General features: G+C 36.6%; 1 protein-coding gene across 5 annotated transcripts in view; it reads right to left on the minus strand.

Annotated features, from left to right (window-relative positions):
* The window catches only part of PDS5A (PDS5 cohesin associated factor A), a 161,844-nt gene that overhangs the window by 16,761 nt on the left and 129,007 nt on the right, over positions 1-16,076 (minus strand). For 3 of the 5 annotated variants that reach the window (XM_087434211.1, XM_014786828.2, XM_087434213.1), the window contains exons 27-31: positions 7,094-7,226; positions 6,402-6,521; positions 2,989-3,051; positions 2,102-2,247; positions 623-734 (exon numbers count right to left, since the gene is read on the minus strand). In XM_087434211.1, coding sequence (XP_087290337.1) covers positions 623-734; positions 2,102-2,247; positions 2,989-3,051; positions 6,402-6,521; positions 7,094-7,226 — 574 coding nt within the window. The remainder of the gene's footprint in view (positions 1-622; positions 735-2,101; positions 2,248-2,988; positions 3,052-6,401; positions 6,522-7,093; positions 7,227-16,076) is intronic. The other 2 variants (XM_087434212.1, XM_087434214.1) reach the window with 1 other exon arrangement.

The raw sequence follows: 16,076 nt of genomic DNA on the forward strand, positions 1-16,076 counted from the left end.
TGCTACTGAGGTAGGTTATCATTTTCAATCTACAGTTGAATGGAAGCTTAGAGAAGTCAAGCAATCTACCCAAGTAAACACACAGCCAGTGAACAGCAGAGCCAGGATTCAGACCCACGTCTGTCTGATGCTCCTACCAATGTTATACTTCTTTCTACCCTGCCAAACGATTGTTAAGAAAATTGGGTGTCATAGTTAGAAGATCAACAACAAAGAATGCAGCTATTAAACAAAAACTCAAACATTTTAAAAGGTTATCTCATAAGTTTAACTTTTAAAAATATAATAGAAACAAAATAGAGTGCTGACCTCTGGCAGGAGTCACTGAACTTTTCAAAGTAAGATCTCAAAAACTCTCAATTCCTATTCTTTCAATGTGTTGGGAGTAGTGTGGGAGAAGGATACTATTATGGATGACCACATAAACTCTTGTAAAATGAAGTGAGTGAACGTAGGCAGAATCATTTTTGGAGAGTGGAAGTACAGTTTAGCAAGGGGTGGTACACATATGTATAATAGGTAGTACACATTAACATGTTGACTGTGAGTTTCTTAACCCTAACATGAAATTGTAATAACAATCTCCATGAGAGAAATCCACTTGCTAAATTTTAAAATTTACCTTATTCTTTACTGGGTCAATATTCTTTACAGGTGTGACAGAAATAATTCTCACAGGGTTCTCTTCATTTTCACTAACTCCAGTTTCTGCTGCCTCTGAACTCTGTTCCCTGCTGAAGAAAAATCAACCAAAACTTCTTTATTTCACCACATGAATAGAAAAGTCTGCTCTCACTATACCAATAAGTAAAGAAAGGCTGAGGCTAGTTTAGAAGCCTGGCCAAGTGAAGCAACGTTAGCAAGAGTCAGATCTTCTGTGGTTATAGACTATTGCTCTATTATATCATGTTATTGATTTCCATTTAACCTGACTAATGTAACACAGATGACTGCTTAAAACCACCTGACAGAAAGATGAGTTGCCAAGAAACAAAATAACACAACTATTTTAAGCCTATCTCTTGAGGGTGGGAAATTCTAAAACAAGACAAAAATACAACGATAGATGAGAGTATAGTACAGTTGTCTCCAGTCTATGTTCTTAACGTTTCAAAGGAAGGGGGCTGTAAGAAGAGGCCACAGGAGAGGTGTTTGTGCCCCACCATCTCTGTAAACCACAGATGTTTCACATTAATTTATTTTACATTTCAGGGTTGTACTGCTAAAAATGTGTTGAAAACACCACTAGTTGAATTTATTCTTAAAATTTAATGAGTAAGAATAAGATTTTTTTTTGTGCTGAGGAAGATTTGCCCTGAACTAACATCTGTTGCCAATCTTCCTCTTTTTGCTTGAGGAAGATTCACCCTGAGCTAACATCTGTGCCAATCTTCCTCTATTTTGTATGTGGGTCACCGCCACAGCATGGCTGCTGACAAGTGGTGTAGGTCTGCGCCCAGGAACCAAACCACTTCACCACTAGGCCACAGGGCCCGCCCCAAGAATAAAACCTTTAAAAGCCTCAATATTTAGTGTTGATAAGAGCAGGGTCAGGTGGAAATTTTTACGTAGTAGCTAAGATCGTAAACACTTCACATGTTAAACATGGAATATTTTTATAAGTGGAAAATGCTTTAACAACATTACCTTTATTCAACTCATACTATACTAATTTGATTGAGTTAAAAATTAAAAAGCACATAAATTCAATTTAAAAGTTATATTTTCTGACATACAACTATCTGCTGGGGCTTTGGGGGAAAAATAAATAAATAAAATTAAAAAAAAAGTTATATTTTCATAGTTTTCTGAAGTGTTAAATTTTCACATATACATACATATATTACACACTCCCATGTAAATTAGTTATAATGTAGTATAAATTCTTACATTTTTTTCCATTTAAGTTTTCTATACACTTAGAATGCTAAATGGTTTCAAAATGTATAGTACAATCTCAATTTTCATCATTAATTCTACTAAAATTCAGCACTATTGTTTTGTACCAAACGTTTCCTAAAGTTCATTTTTGTGACACAGTGCTTCAGGAAAAAATTAAAAGATGAACCAAGTAGTGAGTGATAGTAACAAAAACAATTGCCTTGATCGATTTCCGGTTGAAGGGTTCAGCTCTGAATTGACATTAAGATTGCTTCCAGGCTCAGCTCCAGTGCTTCTAACATATGGTTTCCTTCCGGTTGCTGATAAAGGTTTGTTTACTGCACCTAGTACTCCAGCGGGTTTTGGCTAAAAATCACACATACACATGTTATTTTATACCTTACTCAAAGGAATACACATAAATTTAGACACATGTAAGAGATATTGTTTAGCCTAAGCCAAGGAATCATTACTTTGGAAAGTTAAATCCTAAATTTATCAGAAATGATAATTCTGTAAAATTGTGTTTGCCTGAATACAAGTCATAAGCATCACTTCTACTTAATAATAACTAGGCAATCTTTAATTATTCCTCATTGCTCAATCAAAATAAAAAGTGCCCCTAAAACACAGTGAAATACATAATAAATAAGACATCATAAAATGTCTTACAAATAAACTACTGAATGTATACAGTAATAGTTTAGACAATGTTTATCAAAAATTAAATTTCCTTCTGCTTTTTTAGGTATCATTTCCAGTTTCTAGAATATAAATTGTCTAACTCATTAATACTTTAAAATTCTTTATCTTACACATCTAAATTTATTATACCATTTTTCAGAAAAATCTGCTTTGTGGATTCTAAATAACTTGAAGCCAATCAGTACTGATGAGAACATATGGTCATAATTCAAAAGAGTGGTTCACAGAAAAAAAAAAAAAAAAGCCTGAGAGAACAAATTGCTTTAGATGTTATAATCTGCAACATGATCCCTAAGAATCAAGAACTATAAAATCTGGGGGACATTTAAAAGTTATTTCTAGGAATGGCAAAAGTAATATAAACATGATATAAAGATTCTCAAATTATCTAGTACATAATACCTTTCCTGTTAACAGAAGTACTCTTGTCTCTTCTGAAATATAACTCTTGTCGTTACAGAAGTCCTATAAAAAAAAAAAAAATCAAAGTGAACATGTGTATTTTTATTGTCCAAATAAAACTCTTCAGGCATTGTGCCTTACAATAAAAATTACATTTGTGCTTACATATAAATTCATCGAATAATCAAAGCACATTTAATGAACCATACCATAAGTCTAGCTTTAAAATTAAATCAATGGCATATAAGATTTAGACAAATGTCAGAGATAAATTACTTCAATCACATTTTAAATAAAACACATTCCTATTTTTTAAAACGGTTCAGGGCAAATAGTCTCCAGTTTATTCACTGAACTATCTTCTTCCCCACTCTATTATAAAATCTACTTCTTTTGGGCTCCCAAAGCATCCAAAATGATACTATGCCTATATTAGGCACTTAATATTCACTAAAAGAACTCCACACTGAATCTCAAGAAAATTATCCTCACTGAAAAAAAAATCTGTCATTTTAATTCAGATTTAAAAATTTAAATTTCTTTTGTTTCTCAGAACCATAAGTAGACTGTCCAAATCATAAAGGTAAATACACCATTCAAATTATAAAGGTAAATACACCATCAAAATACCATAAAGTGAATTATAATGTTCCTTGGCAGCAGTGATAGTAACCAGTTAATAAATGAATTAAACTGAATGTGGACATTTATGGTACTTTTTTGAAAGTTATATCTACATAAAACTTAAGAGGAGTTCAAATTTGATCTTTTGATGACTGTTAAATATCCCGGAAATAGCACACAAATGGTGTCACAGAAGCAAAATTATTTACTACAATAAAAAAGTTCATCAATTTTTAAGTAAACTCACTTAAAATTTTTATTTTTTCTTTTATTAAGTTTACCTTAACACTAGTGTCATAGGAGAGAAGAGAGGGCTTAAATGAGTCTGTAAAGAAATGACACTTCTAGCATGTGTTCTAGGCAAAGCTGTATTATTATTATTATTATTATTTTGCACAAAGCCTTTTAGGCAGCTAAAATAAATGTTACAAAGCCTGGGCTTAATCTTAATATGCCTAGTGTTTGAATTTATACCAGATTAAAAGCAACATATCAGAGAAAAGGAAATGAGGAAAGATGCTCATTGAAAACAGAAAAAAACCTAAGTTATTAAGAAGGCTAAAAACACTAAGTTTCAGATATCAAAACAAAAACCAATTAAAATTAGGTGTAGCAACAAAGAGCAATTTAATTCTTTATGATGGGATCACTATTGTATGAAGATTCCATTTGGGTATGTTTCTAGTCATGACAGTGCTGGGTCAATAATAAAGTAAATTTAAATTCAAGAGCTCACTTAGGAATATTTATAAAGACCAGTAAATTCAATTAGAGGGCAAATAACTTTGCAATCCTCTTATCAACAACCAGGCACAGTAAATGCTGAATACTAAATCTTTAAAGAAAATATGATTAGGGCTGGCCCCGTGGCTTAGCGGTTAAGTGCGCATGCTCCGCTACTGGCGGCGCGGGTTCGGATCCCGGGCGCGCACTGACGCACGGCTTCTCTGGCCATGCTGCGGCTGCGTCCCACATACAGTAACTAGAAGGATGTGCAACTATGACATACAACTATCTACTGGGGCTTTAGGGGAAAAAAGGAGGCGGATTGGCAATAGATGTTCGCTCAGAGCTGGTCTTCCTCAGCAAGAAGAGGAGGATTAGCATGGATGTTAGCTCAGGGCTGATCTTCCTCACAAAAAAGAAGAAAATATGATTAAAATTTGTGTCAAAGTATGGCATTCAAACTAGGAAGCTCCATTTCCTGGGATGTTCTTCCATAAAATACTCTAAGGGGGGTATTCTCTGAAGCATATCTTCATGTTTGAAAATGCATAAAAAAATTTTAAATGCCATATTTTTCCCAGTTAAAAATATTTAAGGATTCTATTTTTTTTTTTTTTTTTTAAGGTTAAGTTTAAAGATTTTATTTATTTATTTTTTCCTCCCAAAGCCCCAGTAGATAGTTGCGTGTCACAGCTGCACATCCTTCTAGTTGCTGTATGTGGGACGCGGCCTCAGCATGGCTGGAGAAGCAGCGCGTCAGTGCGAGCCCGGGATCCGAACCCGGGTCGCCAGCAGCGGAGCGCGCTCACTTAACCACTAAGCCACGGGGCCGGCCCAAAGGATTCTATTTTTTAAACAAAGCACAGGAAAGTTAAACTTCAAAATGCCACCTTAAAGCAGGAAATAAATAAGACTTTTGTTGTTGTTGTTGTTGAGGAAGATTCACCCTGAGCTAACATCTGTTGCCAATCTTCCTCTATTTTGTATGTGGGCCATTGCCAGATGGCCACTGACAAATGGTGTAGATCCACACCCAGGAACTGAACCCCAGCTGCTGAAGCAGAGCATGCTGAACTTAACCACTAGGCTACCAGGGCTGGTCCGAAAGACAACTTTTTATTTTTTTGTGAGGAAGATTAGCCCTGAGCTAACATCTGTCGCCAATTCTCCTCTTTTTGCTGAGGAAGACTGGCCCTGGGCTAACATCCGTGCCCATCTTCCTCCACTCTACATGAGATACCACCACAGCATGGCTTGACAAGCTGTGCGTAGGTGCGGGCCCGGGATCCAAACCCTGGGCTGCCGCAGCGGAGCGCAGGCACTTAACCACTATGCCACTGGGCTGGCCCCCTGAAAGATAACTTTTTAAAATAAAGTTTTTAAATCCAAATTAGCTGGAAAAACATAAAGAGCTTTAGTTAGCTGGAAAATTTACTTACACAGAAAACTTAATTTGCTTTAGCTGAATAAACGTGCTGTGTATTAATTATTAATACCATTTATTGTATGCTTACTATGTGACAAACTCTTATAAACCTAGATATTATATTAGTAATTGTTCATAGGTATTATCATCTGCATTTTAGAGATGAAGAAATTGAGGCTTAGAAAAGTAAACTTGTCTCAAGTCCTTCAAGTTAGAAGTTAGTTGATTAGAATCCAGTTCTATTAATTGCCAAGACCAATTCCATTAATTCTAACATTTTATTTCATATATAGATGTATATATATTTACACTGTACCAAACATTTTATTTGTCTGCAAAAATACTGTTTTATTAAAATAATTTAAGAAATCTGAAAATTCCTCTTACATACTAGAAATATCCAGAAGCAACAGCTCACAGAAGAATACCAGCACCAAGCTTGATTTGTATTCTCCTACTTCGTAATGTGAGAATGATACTGTTAGGACTTCAGAAGACAATTTCCCATTCCTTGATAAATTCACAAGGATATTTTTTACTCTGTAGTCAAGATAATCCAAAATTTGCCACTAGGGTTGATGGTAAGTGAAATTTAAATCAGTTTAGTGTGGTGGAAAAACAAGGGGAAGAAAATTACCTTTTCAGGTTGTGTAAAAAATTTCATCGGAAGGACTGGATCCTTTGGTGAATCTGCATTGCACAAAGCACTTTTACTATTTATAACACACAGAGCCACATCACATACTGTATAAAGTTTCTAGGGAGGAAAAAAAGAAAGATCACATATAACTTTCAGTAGTGCAAAATAACCACAAGTACCAATTCTACCCAATGTATAAAATGAAATCAAAAGAAGGATATGTGGTGATTATTTATTCCTTGAACATTTCACATTTGTGTTTGGCATTTCTTCTTATGTAGCCTCCTGGTAAACAAAAAAACTCTTCAATTTTATATGAATGCCAATTATGCATTAAAAACAACCAACCAACCACACTAAACCAAAGGAAATATACAAAAAGAATATCTACTTGTCTGTAATTCTTACTAAAAGTTCATAAAATAGCATAGTTGTAAATTTCATTAGTTCTTATCCCCTGGCTCTGTAGAAGTTTTAATGTCTTTTTCAGAGTAATAAACATTCATTAAATAAAAGAATTCAATTGCAATGAAATGCATATGAATGAAATAAAAACTGACTATAAATATATATATTTTTATAAACATTCTTTAATCTAATTTATTATGTAAAAGGAGAAACAAGTGGAACAAAGGCCATAATATTTTTTCCTGTAACATCTTAATACCCACTGGCCTAACTTATCTTACTTCATTTGTCTTGGATTCATCTGGAGACTGAGCATCTTTTGTTAACTTGATGTTCTCTGCCATCTTCTTCATAAAGGCATGGCTATTGTTTTCATTCTTTGTCATTAAAACTTCAAGCATGAACCATAGGCACCTAAATGGTAAACATATTCACCTATTAAAGAGACTAAATCTAGGTGCTTTTGCTTAATGGATTAAACATCTTATTGAGTTCTGTTGTCTGAATATAATAAAATAGAGAAAACCGTGATGATTAATAGAAATATACTGTTAATAATATTCAAGTGGAAAATTAAATCACAAAATACTAAAAATGAAAACATAGCTTAATATAAGAAAGTCTTGACAGTCTTATGAGGCACATAAACATTCATTCTATAGGTATTCAATAAACATTTAGAGGATTTGACGTGAAGTAATGCCTGGCAATGATGAGCAAACCAGCAGATAGCACAGTCTTGCCTTTTTGACTATCTGCACGCTATGTAGAAGGTCTAGGATTTGTATGTAATTCTGCTGTGACATAACTTTGAATTGCATGTGCTATGAGGCTGATGTGCATAGTAACCAGTCATTCAGCTAAGCAGTCACACCTCAAACCATTTTTGCTGTTTTCTACTTGTTACTGTACACTCAATGAATACATAAAGTGCCTGAAGGGGACACCTGAATTTTTAAGTAAAAGTGAATTCCAAATCAGGATGAACATTAGAATCACTTGCGGAACTTAAATTGACAAATCTAGGGAAAGGCCTGTTTTTAAAAAGTTCACAGGATGATTCTGAGGCAGCCATGGGACTTACTGCTTTACTCATCAACAGGGGAGAGATCATTTGATGATAATCTATGTGTACTTTGTCTATATTCTATGTAAATGTTTTAAGACACTACTGTAAGGGGGAAATCGGCATTAAGTTAATGGAGTTTGTTGTCAGTAGACCTATCTTACAAGAAATACTAAATCGAATCCTTCAGGATGAAATGAAAGGACACTAGACAGTAACATAAGAAGAAGTACAGAACACTGGTAAAGGTAATTACGTAAGTAAATATAAAAGCCAGCATTATTGTACTTTTGATTTGTAACTCTTTTTATATATGATTTTAAAGGCAAATGCATAAAACAATATCTATATAATGGAAACAATGTATAAAGATATAATTTGTAATAATAAAATAAAGGGTGAGGGATAGAGATGTATAGAAGCAGAGTGTTTGTATACTATTGAGACAAAGTTGCCATCAAACTAGTTTGTTACAAGTTTAAGATATTAACTATAATCACTAAGAAATATAACTAAAAAATATACAGAAAGAAGTGAATCAAAAAGGTTCACTACAAAAAATCACTAAATACAAAAAAAGGAGGCAGTAATGGAGGAATTACGTAACAAGAAACATACATTTAAGACACAGAGAAAACAAATAGCTGTATGGCAAAAGTAATGTCTTCCTTATCAGTAACTACTTTAAATAAAAATAGATTAAATCCCTAATTAAAAGGCAGAGTTAAGCAGAATGGATTAAGACAGGAAAAAAAAAAGTTCCACCTAGATCCTGTCTACAAGAGACTTACCCATCTTAGATATAAAAACACAAAGCTTTTGAAAGTAAAAGGCTGGAAAAAATCTATTTCATGCAAATAGTAACCAAAAGAGAGCTGGTGGTTATTTTATGATCAGACAAAATGGATTTAAAGTAAAAAAAAGATTACAAAAGACTCAAAAGGGCTATATTGATAAAAGATTCAATCCAGCAAGAAGATATGACTATCATAGGGCCGGCCCTGTGGCTTGGTGGTTAAGTGCGCGCGCTGCAATGCTGGTGGCCCGGGTTCGGATCCCGGGTGCGCATCGAGGCACCACTTCTCTGTCCATCCTGAGGCCGAGTCCCACGTACAGCAACTAGAAGGATGTGCAGCTGTGGCATGCAGCTATCTACTGGGACTTTGGGGGGAAAAAATAAAATAAATAAAATCTTTAAAAAAAAAAAAAAAAAAAGATATGACTATCATAAACACATAGAAACCTAACAGTAGAGCCCCAAAATTTATGAAGCAAAAATTGACAGAATTGAGGGGACAGATAGTAGATTTGTAATACAATAATAGATTTCAATACCCTATTTTCAATAATGGATAGAAAAACCATACAGAAGATCAGTAAGAAAACAGAGAACTTGGTCCAGTTCAAGATAATGATGTAGGAAGATCCTGAACTCATCTCCTCCCACAGACATGCTCAGTCTTCAGCTACATATGGAACAATTTTCTCTTAAAAAACCTAAAGGCTGGCTGAGTGACAACTACACATCAGGCAAAGGAGAAGAAAATCAATCAAAGCGGGTAGAAGGGGCTGGGACACAACCTTGCCATAAACCCCACCCCTGGCATGGCAACTCACAACCAGGAGGGAACTCAAAACTCAGAGCTTCTCCCTAAGGAGCGAAGGGTTCAAACTCCACATTGGGCATCCCAACTTTCAAGACATGCACTTGAGAGACAAGCCCCCAAAACATCTAATTTTGAAAACCAATGGGGCTTGTGTCTTGAGACCCACAAGACAGTAGCAATCTGAGAAACACCTCTTAAAGGGCTCATGTGCTTGGGCCCACCCACCCCAGGGCCCAGCTCAGAGACAGGTGATGGTGCCCAGACTTAAAAGTGAAGGAGGCTCAACTGCTTACATTAAAATCTTGGCCTGAGGAGCAGGCATCTAATTTAACATACACATCTAGAGCCTGTCGGAAAACCCTCTGGGGACACGGACTGGCAGGCACCATCTTCATGCCCTCCCTTTGCCGGCCTCCAGAGCACCAGCATCTCCTGGAAGCGAGCCTTTATAGGTGCCTGGTGCCCTGATTTTTGTGGCTGCCTCCTAGGGGATGCCTCTTGGTTGTCTGGCTCTAGAGGCAAGGGAAACTTGCCTTTTTGATCATATGGGACTGTAATAATAAGAGTCACCCAGAAAGGAGCTCATATCCATGTCTGGAGACCTGATTTTTGTGACTGCTGTCAGGGGACACCTCTACAGTGCCTGGCTCTGGCAGCCAGTAGGGCTTACATTTGTGCGTCGCACAGGACTGTAACCAACGGAGAAAGAGTTCTTAAATAGCTACCACTCTCAGGGCACAGCAAGAGGCAACAGACCCAGGAGCTCAATCTTTCTGTAAAAGAGTCCTATTAGCTAATCATCATGACTATGGCCTGACAGGCAGGCTTCTAATTAAATGCCTATCTAGGGGCTGTTTGTAATTCTTAGACCTTGGAGGGCAGGCGCTATCTTCATACTCTTTCTCTGCCATGCTCCAGAGTGCCAGCATTTCCTGGGGGAGAGCTTTACAAGTGTCTGGTGCCCAGTTTTGCAGCTGACGCAGAGGGGACACTCCTTGATCACTTGGCTCTGGTGGTGGGAGGTGCCTGCGTTCTTGGGTCCCATGGGACTGTGGCAATTGGAGGGACAGTTCTTTGCAGGCTACCACCCCCAAGACACTGTACAGACAGCAAATGGAGGTACACCGCCCAGTCTTTCTGTGAAGGAGGCCACTCTGCTTGTCCTGGAGATTTAGACTGAGGGGCTGGCTTCAGGTTTGGCACATATTTAGTGGCCTATGGAGCCACTTACAGGGAACACACATTATGGATGCCATCTTCACTCTCCATCTGCCTTGCTTCAGCTTGCCAATATCTCCTGGAAAGGAGCTTATACAGTCATCTGGAGCCCTGATTTTTGCAATTGCTGCCCAGGTGACACCTCCAGATCAGCTGGCTCTTGTGGCCAGTGGCGCTTACACCTGTAGCCCCTCAAGACTGTATATATTTGCATACTTTAAAAACCTGATGCCTAGGGCCGGCCCTGTGGCTTGGTGGTTAAGTGCACGCGCTGCGATGCTGGTGACCCGGGTTCGGATCCCGGGTGTGCATCGAGGCACCACTTCTCCGTCCATCCTGAGGCCGAGTCCCACATACAGCAACTAGAAGGATGTGCAGCTATGACATACAACTATCTACTGGGGCTTTGGGGGGAAAAAAATAAAATAAATAAAATCTTTAAAAACCTGATGCCTGAGGGTCAGGCTTCAAGTCAGCCTGAATCTAGGTGCTGAGATCCTCTCCTATGGGACAGTGACAGGTCTTGGCACATCCTCAACTACTGAGAACTATTAAAAATATAGTCATGTGCTACATAATGACATTTCAGTCAATGAAAGACTGTATATATGATGGTGATCCCATAAGACTAGTACCATATAGCCTAGGTGTGTAGCAGACTATACGAAGTAGGTTTGTGTAAATATACTCTATGATGTTTGCAAAATGATAAAATCACCCAACGATGCATTTCTCAGAATGTATCCTCATTGTTAAGCGACACATGATTGTTTAATAGGCTGCTTGGAGAAGCAGAGGTTTGAGAGATGGCCGAGAGCTGGGTGGGGCAGGGCTGAATGAAAAGATTCAACTCCTACATGAGGCCACTCCTTCAAGACTAGGAGAGGTGGTTGTTTCATTTACCATATAGAAACCAACACAGAGAGTCAAGCAAAATAAAGAAACAAAGAAATATGTTCCAAATGAAAGAACAAGAAACTTTAATGGAGATAAGTAATTTATCTGATAAAATCAAGTTCAAAAGTAATGGTCATAAAGATGCTCACCGAACTGGGGAGAAGAATGAACAAAGAACTTCAAAAGTGAGGATAGCTAGAGGGACTTATGGCACAACATCAAATGGACTAAAACTTGCATTATAGGGCTCCCAGAAGGAGACGAGAGAGAGAAATAGGTAGAAATCTTATTTGCAGAAATAGTGGCTGAAAACTTCCCTAACTTCAGGAAGGAAACAGACATCCAGATCCCGGAAGCCCAGAGAGTTCCAAATAAGATGAACCCAAAGAGACCCACACCAAGACATATTATAATTAAAATGTCAAAAGTTAAAGACAAGGAGAGAACACTAAAAGCAGCAAGAGAAAAACAACTCCCCCCCGCCCCCAAAGCTCCAGTAGATAGTTGTATTTCATAGCTGTACATCCTTCTAGTTGCTGTATGTGGGACGCGGCCCCAGCATGGCCTGAGAAGCGGAGCGTCCGTGCGCGCCCAGGATCCGAACCCGGGTCGCCAGCAGCGGAGCGTGCGCACTTAACTGCTAAGCCACGGGGCCGGCCTGAAAAACAACTTTTTATGTACAAGGAAACGCCTATAAGACTATCAGCAGACTTTTCAGCAAAACTTTGCAAGCTAGAAGGAAGTGGCATGATATACTGAAAGTACTGAAAGAAAACAACTTCCAACCAAGAATACTCTACCCGGCAAAGTCATCATTCAGAATTGAAGTAGCGATGAAGAGTTTTCCAGACAAGCAAAAGCTAATCGAGTTTATCACCACTAGAGTGGCCTTACAAGAAATACTGAAGAGATGTGTTTAAGCTGAAAAGAAAGAGTGCTAATTAGTAATGAGAACACATATGAAAGAATAAATCTCACTGGAAAAGTAAATATACAGTAAAGATAGTGGATTAGTTACATATTCATATAGCTAGTATGAAGGTTAAAAGACAAAAGCAGTAAAAAGAACTAGGATTACAATACTTAGTTAAGGAATACACAAGACAAAAAGATTTAAAATGTGACACTGAAAACATAACATGAGGCAGGCAAGAAGTAAAAATGTTCAGCTTTAGAATGGGATCAAACTTAAGTTGTTACCAACTTAAAATAGACTGCTATAGACATAAGTTGTTATACATAAACCTCATGGTAACCGCAAAGCAAAAATCTATAGTAAATAAACAAGAAAAAGAGAAAGGAATATAAGCATACCACTAAAGAAAGTCATCAAACCACAAAGGAAAAGAGCAAGAGAAGAAGAAAAGAACAGAGAGGAACTACAAAAATAGCCAGAAAACAATTAACAAAATGGCAATAAGTACATACTCATCAGTAATTACTTTAAATGTAAATGAACTAAATTCTCCAATCAAAAGACACAGAGTGGCTAAATGGATAAAAAAACAAAATCCATCCATATGCTGCCTATAAGAGACATACTGTAGATGGAAGGACACACACAGACTGAAAGTGAAGACATGGAAAAGATATCCCATGCAAATAGAATCCAAAAGAAAGCTGGAGTAGCTTTACTTAGATCAGACAAATAGACTTTAAAACAAAAACCTTAATAAAGAGATAAAGAAGGGCATTACATAACGATAAAGGGGTCAATCCAACAAGAGGATATAACGTTTGTAAATATTTATGCACCCAACATAAGAGCACCTAAATATATAAAGCAAATATTAACAGATCTGATGGGAGAGATAGCAAATACAATAATAGTACAGGACTTTAATACCCCATTTACATCAATGGATAGCTCATCAAGACAGAAAATAAATAAGGAAACATTGATCTTAAATGACATGTTAGACCAGATAGACTTAAGAGATATTTACAGAACATTCCACCCAAAAGCAACAGAATACACACTCTTCTCAAGTGCACATGGAACACTTGCCAAGACAGATCATACGTTAGGCCACAAAACAAGTCTTAATAAATTTAAGAGGACTGAAATATCAGGCATCTTTTTTGACCACAATGGTATGAAATTGGAAATTAATTATATGAAGAAAACTAGAAAATTCACAAATATGTGGAGATTAAATAACATGCTACTGAACAACCAATGGGTCAAAAGAGAAATCAAAAAATACCTTGAGACAAATAAAAATGGAAAAGTAGCATGCCAAAATTTATGGCATGCAGCAAAAGCAGTCCTAGGAGAGAAGTTCATAGCAATAAATGCCTATCTCAAGAAACAAGAAAAGTCTCAAATAAACAACCTAACTTTACACCCCAAGGAACTAGAAAATGAAGAACAAATGAGGCCCAAAGTTAGTAGAAGGAAGAAAATAAAGATTAGAGCAGAAATAAATGAAATAGAGACTAAAAAAAAAAAAAAAAAAAAAGAAAACATCAATGAAACTAAGAGCTGGTTCTTTGAAAAGAACAACAAAATTGACAAACTTTTAGCCAGAATCATCAAGAAAAAGAGGATTCAAATAAACAAAATCAGAAATGAAAGAGTAGGGATGTTACAACTAATACCAGAGAAACACAAAGGATCATAAGACACTACTATGAACAATTATATGCTAACAAATTGGACAACACAGAAGAAAAGGATAAATTCCTAGAAACATACAACCTACCAAGACTGAATCATGATGAAATAGAAAACGTGAATGGCAATTAACGACTAGCAAAGAGATTAAATCAGTAATCAAAAACCTCCCAACAAACAAAAAGTCCAGGACTAGATGGCTTCACTGGTGAATTCTACCCAACATTCAAGGAAGAGTTAATACCAATCCTTCTCAAATTCTTTCAAAAAATAAAAGGGGGGAATTCTTCCAAACACATTTTACAAGGACTTTAAGTTGATACTAAAACCAGACAGGGATGCCACAAAAAAAGAAAATTATAGGCCAATATCTCTGATGAACATAGATGCAAAAATCCTCAATAGAACTTTATTTTATTTTTTTTTTTTTATTATTTTTTTTTTTTAAAGATTTTATTTATTCATTTTTTTCCCCCCAAAGCCCCAGTAGATAGCTGTATGTCATAGGTTCACATCCTTCTAGTTGCTGCACGTGGGACTCGGCCTCACGTTGGACGGAGAAGCGGTGCCCTGGGGCGCGCCCGGGATCCGAACCCGGGCTGCCAGCATCAGAGCGCACGCACTTAACCGCTAAGCCACGGAGCCGGCCCCTCAATAGAATTTTAGCAAACCAAATTCAAGGATCAAGACCATGATCAAGTGGAATTTATTCCAAGGATGCAAGGATGGTTCAATGGTCAGCCAATGTGATATACCATGCTAACAAAATGAAGGATCAAAATCATATGATCATCTCAATAGACGCAGAAAAAGCATTTGACAAAAATCAACATGCATTTATGATAAAAACTCAACAAAGTGGGTAAAGAGGGAATGTACCTCAACATAACAAAGGCCATATATGACAAGCCCACAGCTAACATCATATGCAAAGGTGAAAAGCTGAAAGCTTTTCCGCTAAGATCAGGAACAAGACAAGGATGTCCACTCTTGCCACTTTTACTCAGCACAGTATTCAAAGACCTAGCCAGAGAAATTAGGCAAGAAATAAAAGGCATCCAAATTGTAAAGGAAGAAGTAAAACGTCACTATATTATATATAGAAAACCTCAGACTCCATCAAAAAATTGTAAGAATTAATAAATGAGTTCAGTAAAGTTGCAGGATACAAAATCAATACACAAAAATCTGTTGTGTTTCTTTACACTACTAATGAAGTATCAGAAAGAGAAACTAAGAAAACGATCCCATTTAAACTTGCATCAAAAAGAATAAAATACCTAGGAATATATTTAACCAAGGATGTAAAACACCTGTATATCAAAAACTACAATACATTATGAAAGAAACTGAAGACGACACAAATAAATGGAAAGATATTCCATGCTCATGAATTGCAAGAGTTAATATTGTTAAAATGTTCATACTACCCAAAACAGATTCCATGCAATCCCAATGCATTTTCCAAATTCCAATGGTATTTTTCATAGAAATAGAACAAACAAACCTAAAATTTGTATGGAATCACAAAGAACCCACAAAGAGCAAAAATTTGTATGGAATAGCCAAAGCAATCCTGAGAAAGAACAAAGCTGGAGGCATCACACCCTGATTTCAAACTATATTACAAAGCTATAATAATTAAAACAGTATGGTATTGGCATAAAAACAGACACACAGATCAAAGGAACAGAACAGAGAGCCCAGAAATAAATCCATGCATATACGGTCAACTAATTTATGACAAAGGAGCCAAGAATATACAATGAAGAAAAGACAGTCTCTTCAATTAATGGTTTTGGGGAAATTGGATAGCCACATGCAAAACAATGAAATGGGACCACTATCATACACTACAC

The sequence above is a fragment of the Ceratotherium simum genome, chromosome 8 (genome assembly GCF_057802395.1).
Source record: "Ceratotherium simum simum isolate JZ-2026a chromosome 8, ASM5780239v1, whole genome shotgun sequence".
In the NCBI taxonomy this organism is placed as follows: Eukaryota; Metazoa; Chordata; class Mammalia; order Perissodactyla; family Rhinocerotidae; genus Ceratotherium; species Ceratotherium simum.